This window comes from Nipponia nippon, unplaced genomic scaffold, assembly GCF_047370975.1.
Source record: "Nipponia nippon isolate SJK-2023a ecotype South Korea unplaced genomic scaffold, ASM4737097v1 scaffold_8, whole genome shotgun sequence".
Classification (NCBI taxonomy): Eukaryota; Metazoa; Chordata; class Aves; order Pelecaniformes; family Threskiornithidae; genus Nipponia; species Nipponia nippon.
The window spans coordinates 19,268,589-19,283,231 of NW_028262402.1; the positions used below are offsets into that span (position 1 = coordinate 19,268,589).

The 14,643-nt window shown below is 38.4% G+C and overlaps 2 protein-coding genes across 17 annotated transcripts in view; one reads left to right on the plus strand and one right to left on the minus strand.

The window, feature by feature from the left end:
* Window positions 1-1,644, plus strand: part of CHD1 (chromodomain helicase DNA binding protein 1) — a 58,968-nt gene extending 57,324 nt beyond the window's left edge. For all 6 annotated transcript variants that reach the window (XM_087741595.1, XM_087741600.1, XM_087741599.1 and 3 more), the window contains one exon: window positions 33-1,644. In XM_087741595.1, the coding sequence (XP_087597721.1) occupies window positions 33-396 (364 nt within the window). In that variant the 3' untranslated portion in view covers window positions 397-1,644. The remainder of the gene's footprint in view (window positions 1-32) is intronic.
* Window positions 1,645-4,751: 3,107 nt separating this feature from the next.
* Window positions 4,752-14,643, minus strand: part of RGMB (repulsive guidance molecule BMP co-receptor b) — a 35,022-nt gene continuing 25,130 nt past the window's right edge. For 4 of the 11 annotated variants that reach the window (XM_087741817.1, XM_087741821.1, XM_087741822.1 and 1 more), the window contains exon 6: window positions 9,948-10,009. Coding sequence is in view for 5 of the 11 variants with exons in the window: in XM_087741813.1 (XP_087597939.1) it covers window positions 9,880-10,009 (130 nt within the window). In the remaining 6 variants the exon portion in view is untranslated. Of the gene's footprint in view, window positions 10,666-14,323; window positions 14,405-14,643 lie in introns of those variants that run through there. The other 7 variants (XM_087741811.1, XM_087741815.1, XM_087741813.1 and 4 more) reach the window with 6 other exon arrangements.

A 14,643-nucleotide genomic window follows, 5' to 3' on the forward strand; every position in this document is an offset into this window, starting at 1 on the left:
TAGCACTAATACAAATAATTTCTATTTTATAGATACTACAGTGATAGTAAACATAGAAAGCTAGATGACTACAGGAGCAGAGACCACAGGTCAAACCTGGAAGGAAGTTTAAAAGACAGCCGGGCTCATTCAGATCACCGTTCCCATTCAGACCACAGGATACATTCAGATCACCGTTCCACTTCAGAGTACAGCCATCATAAGTCTTCTAGAGATTATAGGTACCACTCAGACTGGCAAATGGACCACAGAGCTTCGGGTAGTGGCCCAAGGTCACCGTTAGATCAGAGGTCTCCTTATGGTTCAAGATCTCCCCTAGGACACAGATCTCCATTTGAACACTCATCAGATCACAAAAGTACACCTGAACATACATGGAGTAGCCGGAAAACATAACGAAGACTGACATTTTTTGGACCTTCTTTTAGCCATATACAGTAAACTAACACAGTAATTGCCTTACATGACTTGAAAGATACGGACTGGATATTCTATCAGTAGCAGTATTGTTACTTCTTTCCAGGATGCAAGGTCTATTAACCCAACAGAAGAAAAATATTTTTGTATTTAAAGTTTATGCTGCACTGTGCTGCAAATGTTGCGGCACTCTTTTTTTAAGAAATGGAAGATGTTTACTTTTACAGGGACCTCAACACTGCCCCTTTCAGACTGGATCTTACTATAAAACTCTTCATGTCAAAGTGATTTCAGGCTGAACACATTTTAAATTATGTTTGTAAATGAACTTTTAAACACTGACCTGTGCTCATATTTCAGGAAGTAATGAGGAGTTTATTTTCTTTTGTTTCTTAGTAAAGAACTCTCAAGGACTTTGTTCACTTTCCAAAGCTACTTGTTTACATTGTACACTGCGACCACCTTGCCGCTTTTCATCACAAGCTTGAATATTTAAATTCTGTACCTATAACTGTAAAATAGCCAGGATTTCTCCTGTTTGTGATCAGTTATAATGCCTTTTTACAAAACAAACAAACAAAAAAATAATAATAAAAAAACCTAAACACACAAACAAATGGCTGTAAATTATTGTAAATTAATTAAATGAGCTTTTTTCCCTCTCAGGCTTTTTCTGACTGTTCCTTTCCCCACCAACTCAGGCCTTCTTGTCACGAAGTATGAAACAAAATCAGTGTACTTAAATGTTTTAATAAAGTATCTTGATGGAATCACTGTTCAGAACGTAAAAATGGGGAAAGGGAACATTTTATTCCATTTAGTCCTCCTTTTTTTACTGGATACTTTAGATACATGTTTTGGTTTTTTGGGGGTGTTTCTGTGGGTTTGGTTCACCACCACCACCCCATTAAACTGTCAGTGTTGTGATTGTTTGTAATGAAATGGTAAGAAACATCCAGCTAAACTGTGCTCTGGAAAGTTTTTTCAGGTGCATTGGTTTTAAAGAAGGAATGTTAAATATCTGAACGTTTCAGAATCCAAATCAGCCAAAATGTATTGTAAATCCATCTGTGTTCCCTCTTCAACATGGGCAATAATGTCAAATGTGCTATGCAGCCAGTTAATATTTTAGAAGATTTGAATGACTTTATTGACAGAATTGTTACAATGCACACTGATTGTACATAGATAACTTCTATCTGACAAATTAAATTTAAACTAAAAGGATATGTGGGCTCTTTGTAGTTTTCTGCTGTTTTTTTCTACAGCGTTACTTTTTCTCAGGTTTACCCATAAAAACATTAAGTTCTTAAGTACTATATTTTAATACTCAATGTGATAATTAGGAAAGATATCTAGCTTGGCATCATGTGGTTGGAGCTTTATCTGTTGCTCCAGTTTTTCTCTGCTCTTGCAATGTTGAGCATTTTTTCCAATTAAACAGGTTTATATGAAGGCATGAATACAGAATGAGAATTTGTCTGCAGAGTATCTGTTAGGATCTCACTGTAGGCATAGTTGCTGCACGTTAAGTTTCTTTAATGTAGGCTGGGACTCAATTAATGCTGCTTCATTTCTTAACTCTTCATCTTCCCAGGGGCTGCTGGAGGGTTTTGAGTTGCTCTGGTTTTAAGCTTAATTGCTGAAGCAGTTTTTAGGCAGTAGAGTGGTGTCTGATAAGGTTGTGCATGTGTGCCATGCATCTTCTGCTTGCAGTGGTGAAAATCTAGAAGTTGGAGCATCTCCAACCACTGACTGACTCTTACTGCTTGAGTAGTGCATATATCCATTAATAGAGCACAGAGAGAGCAGTCCCACTAAGCCTGGTTCGCCATCAGTGTAACTGTATTACGGCATTGTGGCTGAGTCTGATGTGACATGGTTAGTCTGCATCTGTTTTTGTTAAAAGTATCTCAGGTCTCCAAAACAAACAAGACAGAAAATAATTACCTGGTGGCTTTGATGATTAGGATCTTTGGCAATTAGTCTACTTAGGCTGTATTAAATTCAATCATATTTACAGATTTACAAATCACATTTGCAACAGTTTAATTTTTTCCCCCTCTGGTTTCAATTAAGTCTTAAGTATAAAGTTTGGTGAATATTAGCCTCCATTGCTTATGAGGCTGACTGTTAAGGTGTATCTTACTATTTAGAAGAATCCCCGTATCCTCTGCAGATAAGCCATTTATAATTCATTTTCAATGCACACAGATTTGATCCTTCTTTTGTTCATTTGTAATGAAAGGTTTTCCAGGAGTGCGTCCAGTTCCGAAGCATCCATCAGATAATAATGTTGCCTGTCCGTAAGAGGTTTGGGGAAGTAATAATTCTGGTGACTGCTTGTTGATAAAGATTCATGTGTTTCATCTACCATGCATGAAAGTCTAAGATCTCCATCTTAATCCTGTTATGTATTTATAGTCTACAATTCCCAGTACTACCTAAAAAAAGTAGGTTGTTGGTCAGTCTGAAAAAGCACATTTAAAAAAATGTATTGCTGCTATTAATTTTAAGGACACAGAAATGCATACTCTGACATTGCCATTAGTTCATCAGCTGCTGTGTTGGCATCATCATTTACCTGCTCACAGTCTGTGTTTTCCCCATTTTGATCTTCAGTGCGGATGTCCTGGTGTCTGAGCAGCACTCGAACAGCTTCTGGTTTCTGAGAGCCTGTTACTACTATCAAGAACAGGACTTGCAAAGGATTCAAGCACTAGCCACATATGGATGGCAGTTTCTGCAGAAACATGATGCTCCTATAAAAGGACTGTGCGCCAGCTGCCCTTTGAGACATGGACTGCACAGTGACCTGGAGCACTGACTCCCTAGGCTGAATACCTTTGATGCCTGTCTTCCTTCTTTTTGGAGCTCAGTTGGCTTGTTTTGTCCCTGTATGATGTTTTGTTACCAACAAATGGATCTTGTCACCTCCACAGCCCTTACTGTTTAGCTGCAGGTTTCCCATTTAACGTGTAAAATCCCAGTGAAGTACTCTCATAGTGATGTATTTTAAGGAGCTGTTTCAATCTCCAGTGTTATGTTTAGTGTTGTGTTCAACAACAAGAGGGTTTTTTTGGTAGGAAATTACCTCACCATTACTTGGCAAGGTGGGCAAGACTGAAGACACTAAAGGAGATCATACTGATACAGCTTTTCTTCCTGATGAGACATTTTATTGCAAGTTTCTTCATGATCAAAGTTTATTTGAACAGCAAATTAATTAAATCCTAGCTTCTTTTTGTGTACTATGGCTGAAATGAGGTCCTCTCATTTTTACCTTTACAGAAATAAATGTAGGCAGTCTCTTGCTTCTGTTAGAGCAGTGAAGTCTATTAAAATAGTTAACACTTAGTATGAGTCATCCACTTGTAGTGACCAAGGTTTGTTTTTCTGACTTGTGTTGGGACAGATATGTAGTGCTGTCACTTGTACCCCTTCATTCTTCCAACAAGCTACTATGATTGCACCTGAAATTTAAGCTTTGTTCTTCAAACTTTATGCTGAAGCTTTTTATTTGTGAAATGCTCCAGAAGCAGTAGCTAAGAAATACAATTGTGTGAGACACCGCTAGGAGCAGAAAGAAGAGGTTCATGGAATTTGTTATTTGTTTCTCACCCTTTTTATTTTTCTCTGTAGTCCAATTCTTCTTAAGATACAAGTTGAGAACAAAAGACTAATGGGGAGCACATTCTGGTCCACCTATCCTTATACTCTTACACTGTATGGGGTCAGCGAAAGGTCTTCCTTTGGATATGGCCAATACTAGAACAAAGAATGTTTCTAGCATGTGTTTTCCAATTCCCTAGCCCTACTAATTTATGGTAGGGTTTTGGTTTTTTTTTTTCAAAACTTCTAACAAGTGAAAAATTGCTTTGAGGTAAATAATGACATTTAATGATGATCACTAATTTGCATTAAAAAGTAAGAATTGCCATTGTCCCGTTGAAAAGAAAATAACTATTTCTAGACCTAACATACAAAGAAAATAATTCTGCTTTTTTAATTATTTGTAACATCTTCATAAGCCTATTGTGGAAGCTGTTTACTTTGTTTCACACTCTAAAGCTGAGTCAGCATTAGGCTTTTGATTTGTCATAGAATCGTTAAGGTTGGAAAGGACCTGAGATCGAGTCCAACCATTAACCTGCCTGGTCCACCTCTAAACCATGTCCCTATTTATATCATATCAATACAATTCCCACTTAAAATATAGCAGCAGAATAATTTTTTTTTTTAAATCTTAGATATTTGTTCATATTCTGTATGATATATATTGTAAAAAAAATTGAGGGAGACCTGTTGTTTTACAGAAAAGTGGTAAGTCCTGGTCAAGTGTGTAATTTTCAGTTTATTCCAAAACTTCATTATTTACATGAACGGATAAATACAGAAAGTTTGCACGCGTATGTTGTGGATTATCAAGACTGTACTTCGTATTTGTTTTCTTCCATTGTATCATATGACTTATCTTCATGAATCTTAGTCATTCACAGGAAGTAAACTGAGCAACAGTCCTTTGAGATACATAAATGCTATCTGGATTTTATGAAGAAACTTCAAAGCGATTAATTATAGTTCTATGTTTACTCAACACCCAAGATCTAACTGTAACCCCAAACTACTTAGTCCAAGCATGATTCATTACAGTATGTCTTTTATTCCAGCTATAAGGAAAAATTAGCCACATAATCCTATACAATAATATACATGAATTGTACGTGAGGTGGGTTAACTTGGTTAACTGCTTAATCTTTCTGTAACGTGACCCACAACCTTTGGCCACAGCAAGTAACGTGGCCTCATATGGAAGTTCCTGTGCACCTGGACCTCTCTTCCATTATGGGAATAACATAGAAGATACCTCTTGCGCATATCATGGATGTATCAATAGTCAAGCAGTGGTGGTCTATTTCACCTAACACTCCTAAAGTGTTTCCTTGGCAGCATATGTTATCTTTTACATGATTGAGTATAAAGAAGACACTGATCAATTTGCCTCCCATCCCATGACCACAAAGGACCGTGCAGCACTTTAAGCAAAGGGCAGTAGGACACAGACTGCCAGAACAATTCATACGTTGCACAGGTCAATCTTGGGCCACATTTGAAGGGCCTCTAGTAAAGAAGTCTGCAAGGGATGGGCCAGGGGCCAGATCTGGTTGGCAAACCACAGCATGGCCACATTCTTACTGAGAAAATTAATCCAGCTGTACCAGCTCTATTCTGGAATTGATTTGCAAATGTTTAATACAACATAATGCCTTTTTGTGTGAAGGTTGTAAATGAAAGCCAGTGAAAATACACACTGATGACTAAAGCCATATGAAATATTTTTCTGTTTAGGATTTCCTGCCAAAAATATTAATGCTAAACTTGAGCAAATTGGTGTAATTGCTGTAATTGTGAGAGCTGGGCATTACCACAGTTGATCCTGTATAGTTAGAGGTACCATATTTGCACCAACAAAAAGGAGGGCATTGCTAGAAGGATGACAGTCTTACAACTGTGTATGGGGTGCCTGGCTACACTTTGTGGGGAAGTTAGGTGAGTGTGTATTTCTTGGGTGCCAGGCAAGTGATTGTTGGGGAGATGGTGCCCCAGGGTACTGCCAGTCCCTCTGACCCCTACTATTCAAACATGCAGTATACAAGCCCAGCCTGGTACTGATGCCCCTGATTTTCCCAGCCCAAATTCCCATCCCACAGCTGCACCCTCAGTGTGCGTTTTTGTCAACCGACTCCAGAGGCAAGGAAGGAAAGCCTTTCTCTCAGCCTTTCTCTCCCTCTCACCATTGCTCTGCTTCTCAATCCATCTTCCCAACCCTATTCCAGGTTTCTACTGATGCCCTTAACTGCACCCTCCAATCAATTTCTTTTCTCCAGGGCCTCCAACTCAGTGCACTCATGCAGGTAGCCTGCAGCCTCTCTACAGCTGAATTTTTTTGAAGCGTGCTGTTTCTATTGCTAGCCAACACCCACCTGTACTCTTGGCTGGCTGTTGCAGTTAGCAAAGCTTGTGCATTCCTGTAAAATTGAAGCTTGAGTTCTCATTTTGGTGAGGATTTTGGAAACGCAGGCAGATTGCTCTTCCCCAAAATCAACCAAGAGAGTTTTCCAAGAATAGAAAAGGAAGATATTCCAGGGGAAAAGTTATTCATGTAACGCATCTAGGATTCTGTGAAGCAATGCAGTGTTCTTGGGAAATGCTTAATAAAGACTTCATATCTGACATGAGTTCATATAGCTGAGGTCATACAGCTAAGATGGTGGCTTAGTGTAATAACTGCTAGGCTAAAAATCATGTAGAGGAATGAAGGTGAGAAAGAGAGGGTGAGATATGCTGCAAGTCTGTTCTTAAGCTGTTAACAAGGAGCTGGTAAAACTGCTAGAACTGGTAAAACAAGAGTGCTCCAGAGCACGGGGGTTTAATACAGTTGCTGCTTAATGTTGCAATAGCCCTGTTTTTGACAGTTCTACAGACCATCAGAGTAGTTCAATGGCAGATGAAATACTACAATCAAAAAGTTGTCATCCCAAGAGCAGCTACTGTCAAAGTGCATTTCATAAGCTTTATTGAAAGTGAGCTGAAAAATAGGTAATTACTGAAGACTTACAGAAGGTTTTAAAAATAAACTTTTGGTCCTGTTAGAAGGCTTAAATTTAGATCTAGATTGAGTCCATGCACTAAGGCTGAAGCCCAAAGAACATACTTGGGGATTATTACTATTTATTTGCTAACAGTAAATATTTTATTTGTCACAGGTTTTTCAGCAAGCTCAGTTTTAAGTCTGTCTTCTCTGAAAATAAACAGAAATCATGTCAGAAAATCACATGCCACTGATCACATTTAAGAAATTAATCAGACAGCTTTTGTTACTGCAGTACTCTAAGACCTCAACTTAGTTTTAATTGCAATAGATTTAGTATTTGCTGAAGTAATTGGAGTATTTGCAATATAATCTTCTCACTCATCACTTAAAATTAGCTACTGGTTTTGGTTTGCAGTGACTACCTGTAGTGTACAGACCAATTAAAATTAACACATTTCTTTAACAAACGTTCCTTTTAATCACAGAGCAGCTGTGATCAAACTCTGATTTTTGTGAGCATATCAAACCATCATTCTTTTACGTGAAGGTTAATTTAATGTCATATTAGAAGTTTCTGAGATACTTAAGAATATATTCTGTGAAACTATCTATGGCTATCACTATCATAATTGAGTGCTATGTCATATGAATCTTGGAATTGTGAAATGTAGTCGATGACCGAGCAACACACACAACTACCATGGCACTGAGCATCCATAATAAAACTGTTTGGATTAGTGGACATGATGTTTGGACTATGTGTGGACCATGTTTGGGCTGTGTGGACATAAGTCCACAGCCTTAAATGCCTTTCAGTTCTTTTCTCTGGAACGAACTGCTCCATCCCTTTTTTGGTACTGTTTGCAAAGGATTTGTTAATATGAGCGATAGCTTTCTGTTTAAAATTTTTAACTAAATTAGATTTGGGGGGCTTGATGATATTCTTCCTGTGATGAAATCTGCAGATGGATTCTCTATCCAGAACAGAATAGTCAGGAGATCAGCTTTAAAATATCTCAAGCAGAAAACTGTAATTCTACCTCACTGAAGTCTATCCAAACTATCAAATCTAGAAGGGTAAGATCTAATCCAACTTTTTTTCCTGGTGTAAAAGTAAACAGGGCTGGAAAACTACCCTTACCTTCCCAAAATCTTAAGGGTTCACTAAGTCATGTCAAATTCCAAATAAATACATCTGAAGAGTTAGGATCCAGATATTCATTAACCTTAATGCTTGAGGGAAACATGCACAGGAAGGAGATACTCCATGAGCTTTAATGAAAAAGAAAATACACATGAAGCACTGCATTCTCTAGTTTGGTGCTTTAAAACTGTATTCTTCCCTTCAAATGTATTGTACTGGGACGGTCTCTAGCTAGTGACTGAAGAGAGATGTTTGGAGTATATGTCCATGAGCTAACAGAACAGATCACCCTGTAGGTCTACCATATTCCAGCATGTTCTGGTCAAGTTTTTAAAGTATAAGCTCCCATTCTATCTATCTGGTATGTTATCTTTGATAGTGCAGCCTTCCCCCTTCTGTTTTAATTAAGTGAATTCATTATAAAATGAATAGTATTTACTCTCAGACAAGAATAAGGCCAGAATACTAGAACAAATGAATGTGAAATTATCTGAGAGGCGCAGTATGCCCAGTTATTACAGTCTGCAAGTATGTATATCTCTTGAAATAGTCACCTTTGTGAAGTTCAAGGACATAGCCTCAGATAATCACAGATCACTGCCCTTCTGCAGTTTTAAAATTCTAGAGAAACTCCATAATCATGACTACAAGTGTAAAAAACCCAGCCTAGTTGCTTTTTCATAGAGACACAATGGGAGAATGTGTGAAGTTGAAAGAGTTTGTATTATTTCAAGTTACAGTACTGAAAACAAGGAAGTATGATGTAACTTATAGCATCAACTTCTAAATTATCCAATTTGCTTTTAAATTTTTAAATATTGCATCTGTACTTAAGGATCACTCTTGTAATTTGGTAGAAAACTATTCTTAACAGGGAGAACAAAATGTTATTTAAGTATAAAAGTCAAAACGGATCTTATTATTAGAACCACAACCTATGTTTCCATAATTAGAAAAAAGACATTGTCATTATTAATTTCAAATTTGCTTGCGTTAAGTAAGCAGTGAGTCAAGTTATTTTTCCATTCATAACCTAAAGGCTTAATACATGGGTTTGTAGTATAATAACATATAGAATAAACAGATGGACTGACAGTCTACCATTTCTTTACAAAAGAAATGTTTTCAATAAATACACTGTAAACATTCAAAACTGAGGCAAGAATATTTTTAGATTACAGTATTTTCAATTTTTTTTTCCATAAATGTAATAGTGACTTTACATTTGCATAATTGCAAAATAAATCACTTAGAAGTTAGGAGATTCCAGATTGCTTGCAGAATCTTAATTCAGACCCCTCTATGAAATTCTTATGATGCAATTTTAATGACAGAGCCCCAAACTACTTCTTTTTTCTAGGGAAGCCCGCTTCATCCACTGCAGAGAGGACATGATAAGAGTACACTGCAGACAGTGCATGAAGTAAGTACAGTATTTCTTTTCTTTTATTCAGTGCACAATCACAGAATAAAACCCATAATTTCTTCACAGGTGCAGTGATAAACTCAGTTTAGTACTGCAAACACTTTAAAATGTATGTTTTACGAGACGAATTGGTGTTATTCCAGCATAACAAGGGGGACATGAGACACACATCAGTTAGTAGTAACATCTTTTGAACATGAAAATACTTTAATGTATTTTATTTTATCCTTACCTGGTGCTTCCAAATACTACAATTTATTCAGTGTTTCTTTAACCCTTAATATCTTCTTTCAGCCATCAGGATTGACTCAGATCTCTTGGCTTAGGATTTTTTTCTCCTAGCTTGTTCCTGAGCCCTCCAGGAAGGATCTCCGATTGTAGCAGGAAGGCAAGCGTGGCAACTGCCAGATGTTCCTGCTGGGGCAAGCTGGGAGATGTGACAAGCTCATCAGGTTCTGATAGATTATCCTCATTTCTTCTTCATAATTATTTCTTCCCTTCATATATGGCACCAAGAAACAGCCCTATGGCAGCTACTGTAAATCCTTGCTTGCCCATTTCAAATTTCTTAAGCGCTTTATTACTTCTATTACTTTTTTTAGATACTAACTGTCCCTGTTTTTGTCTTTTAACATGATTTTAGAAAGTGAAAATATGGAGAGGTTTTTATAAGTGAGCAGAAAGTATTGCACTATTTACTAATCAGAAAGTACTGCTTGAAGTGCAAGATATTTACTAAGCTCAGCTTCATTTTGTTTTGTAAATTCATTTTAATGATGTAGTCTTTGTAACAGGATATAATTTTTTCTCTTTTACTCTGCTATTCAGTCTTCTCATATGAGAGAGATATTGATACATTTTTATAATTAGGGTTCCATTTTTCATCTTGAGTAGAAGATGGGTGGTGGGATGGGGTGGGAATGTCCTTTCTCTTGCCAGATATTCAGAGGAGCAGTTTGAGCCACTAGAGTGAGCTGCGCTTCCAGCTACGTTAAACAGCAAGTGAGCTGCTGAAATGCTTCCCTTGGAAAATTCGGAGCACGGCTTCCACTTTAAGGCTGCATGACTGGGAAAGCTTAATGTCTAAATGGTTAAAAGAAATGTAATTACAAACATTTGCATGAGCACTCATATGTAAATAGTAAATACTGATTTCTCTAAACTTATTAGCAATGGTCAGTAATTTCAAAGAACACTGCACCCTGAATGCTTTTAATATGGATGATTTCTTTTCCTGAAGCATTGGGAATGTTCAATTGGCAATTAGATGTTAAATATTTGATGATTAACCATAAGATTCTTTGTATTTCTTTTCAGCTTTGTGAGTAGTTCAATTTGATGGGTGAGATTTTCAAGCTTCCTATGGTCTGTGTATTTCTCTCAAACCTAATTTGTATGTAAATATATATAAATATATAAAAATATACAATAATAATATACAAAATATATTATATAGAAATATGTAAATATATAAATATAAAAATATATTTTAGCTGTACTTTGAGTTCCAGAATGGAGCAATCTTCTTGTAATGAATTCCAAAACTGAAAATTTGAGAACTAGATGGTTGATACAACTAGTTTCAGATCTTTCTAGACTGTGAAGTGAGCCCTGTTTTATTTTCCCACAGAAAGAACACTCAGATTCTAAAATGACCACTACGGCACAAACATGAGGAGGTCATCACGGCTATTTCTGATGTACTTTATTGTTTGAAATAAATATTTCTAGGAAAGCTTACAGCATCAGAAAGAGGGACAAGAACAGAGGAGCAAAGCATCATAGAATCTAGGAGAAGACCTTTAAAATCAATGTCTCAGCTCAGGGATATAGAAAGTGAAACTTTCATCATGTCTTCATCATAGCATTGTGCAGCCCTTAGGGTTCATGAAAAAGAGCAAAGGCAACAAAGAACAAAGGAGAGTTTTTCCAGCAATCCGCTGATCTTTAATTAAAGTCTACAGCAGTGCTTCTCAGCCTTGTTAACCTATGCCTGACCTCACTTAATCATGTCTCCTGATAGCAATAAGGGATGTGTCAGCTTCACTGAGATACTGTGGCTTCAAAAGCCTGAACCTCTGCTGCACTTGAGGATGCAGGCACAGTCTGTGTGTACAGGTGTGGGAAATGGAGACTCCCAGGAGGGCAAAGGCTGGAAGCTAGTAGCTTTCAGTCCCAGGAGGGTATTCTGCCCCACCTGCAGGTTTGCACATACAGAAGAGATTCAGTGCCTTGGCAGCAGATGAGGGGCTGGGAGCTGCATCTGCTGAAGCACCCCAGCTGACTGCACCTGAGCCTCATGGCAGCTGGGGGAAGTGGCAAGTGACAGCAGTTCAAAACTGCCTGCTGTGGGGCAGAGGTCCCCATCTGCTGACCTGACCTAGACCAGGACCTAGAGAGGTTTGCTGCTTGCCAGGGGTTTGCATCTAGGACATTGAAGAGAGGCTGCCAAGGCTTCTTTGGCTCTTGGCCTATTCCCCTCCCTGCTGCTCTTCCACATGAGCACCAGCAATGCGGTCAGGGGAGACCTGGAGCATAGCAAGAATGACTATGTGGCTCTGGAGGCAAGGGCCAAGGGTACCAGGGCCCACTGGTGTCACCTGCCAGTGAAAGGAGGATTTTGAGGAGTGGATAGATCTTGCAGGTCAACAATCACTTCTGTAGCTGGTATCAATTATAGGGTTTCAGCTTTTCTGACTACCAGGCCATTTTGAGGATCAAGGACTGCTAATTGGTCCCACCTGACTGAGCATGACAAAACATCTTGTCAGGTTTGTCAAGTCTGGCCAACTTGGTGAGAACAAGGAAACAGCAAGGGAGGGAGACGATGATCCATAATCAAGAAAGGAATTTGTGGCCTGGATTGACAAGTAAAGGGTGCAGGGTGATGTGGACAGGAAAGACCTTGCAGCCAGCAAAATAGGGCAGAAGGGGGCCCACCCCAAGTGTAGGCACACAAATAAGGATGTGCAGAGAGAACGATGCAGGGTGACAAAAGCTCTCTCAGCCTTTCTGGAAAATCATTGTGACTGGGTGCCTCTCTACATGCATGCAGCATGTAGTCACCAGGGACTTTACCTAACCGCCATGACTTTTCCAATACAACAGAGAGTGGCTTAGTGACTACATCTGCCAGATCCTTCAGGATCTTGGGACGCATCTCATCAGGTCCCATGGATTTGTGGATGTTCAATATCTAGGCTCATCTGCAAAAATAGGAGCTTGTTAATTTACAGGGATGACAGCCTTTAATTACTGAAAAATTTAGACACCTAAATTCAATACTGCAGTCCTCAGAGTCTGTACACAGCTGTTGCCTAATCCAGTAGTACCTGTATTAAAATTTACTGCCTTTCTAAATTTCTGCTTCTGACCACACACCCACACTACCCCCTGGCTTCAAAGGTCTGAGCAGCTCAGTGCTATCTCCTGCCTACATCCAGAAGGATACGTTTCTATAGTTGTCTTCCTTCAGGGCTTAATCTTGTAGGCATTTTCATTTGCCCCTAGATTGCCAGATCTCAAGGTTGATGTTTTTATTTTCCCTCGTGGCTTTGATAAGACATTGTTTGACATAGCCCCAGAAATGGGATCAGTATTATCCATGTGTAGAAAGCTATGTTGTGAATTTCTTCCAGCCTAGGTAGAAAATCTTGAAGTGTAGGAAAGTGAGAACACAAAGCTCAGTAAACTTCACAATGAAATACAAATTTTTTTTTGTGGGCTGCATGTCAGCTTGCTTGAATTAGATTTGTGGGTGTTGGAGTGGGAAGTCATTGCTGAAAACCTAGAGATGAAATGGTAACTTCAGCTCTGCTGCTTCCTTGATAGGATAAGGCACCCAGTGTAAGAAAGTTATGACAAGTGTTTCGATCCTTTATAGAAAAATGCAGTTAATGGTGAGTGCTATGAGCTTGAAACAAAGCTTTGGAGGGCACAGGCAGTAGAAAGAGTTTCCCTGAGATTCAGGGATGCAGTGCTCCATCCAAAGCTGATACATGATACTCTAATCCCTATAGTCAAAGTTATGTGTAAGGGTGAAATAAAGGAAGAATGGAAGAATTGTATTCCTCCTTTATAAGTAGGATAGACTGAATGCTTAATCTGTGGATAAGGAACAGAGGTGAAAAGGACTGGCAGTGGATATGCTCTTTATTCAAGACAGAGAAATGCCTAATTGTCTTAAAGGCTCTAAACCACTACATAAAGTCACTTTGGCACATTAGAAAGTTATACCCCAATATTAAAAATAAACCAGACTCTCTATGTACATACTGATCCATACACACACTTAATCTCCAAGAACCCCACTGAGGGGAAATTAGAAAAAAAAAAAAACACTTAAATTGTTATCTGAGGAAGTTTCATTAATGATTGTCAGATAACCCTTACTGTCCACAATTAAACTACAGTTAGCAGCTCTATGTTTAAGGTAAGTATTTCACCAGAGGCCAATATATTGCCATTTAACTACTGGCACTTTAAATATCCAGTAAAAATGCACTCCAGCTGCTGACAGCTGTTTGCTCTGTTTGAGCCAGTGTAGAACTAAGCCAAAGCAAAATCGTCTGAAATGTCCAGAACTAGACATTTCACTATACACTTCTGGTCCCATCAGACAATGTAGGAGCAATATCCTAACATGTTTTTGAACAAAGTTCTGTTTGGCTCTTTTTTCATAATTGTGAAGTTAGACTTTTTACCAGACTCTAAACCCAGAAGTTGAAAGTGTTTCCATTTGTAAGGGTCCTCTATTTCAGTGAAACAGCCACATCAGGATTACCAGGTTTTCTGAACAGGTCAACAATGAAAAATAATGCATCTAGAGAAAGCCAAAAAGTTAATCCACAATCTTAGAATGGGTTAGCTGAAGCTCTGCTGGCAAAGAAGAAACTCTCAGCATTTCTGTCAATGAACATGCACGTCTACTTGTAGAAAACATTCAAGGAACCAAACACAAAGGGTCATCACTGAAGGACCTGATATTTTTTGACTAAGGAGCCTTAAGTAGTTGTGGAGAGAGGGCAGAAGACTCTGATTGCCATAGATGCAGGTGCATCT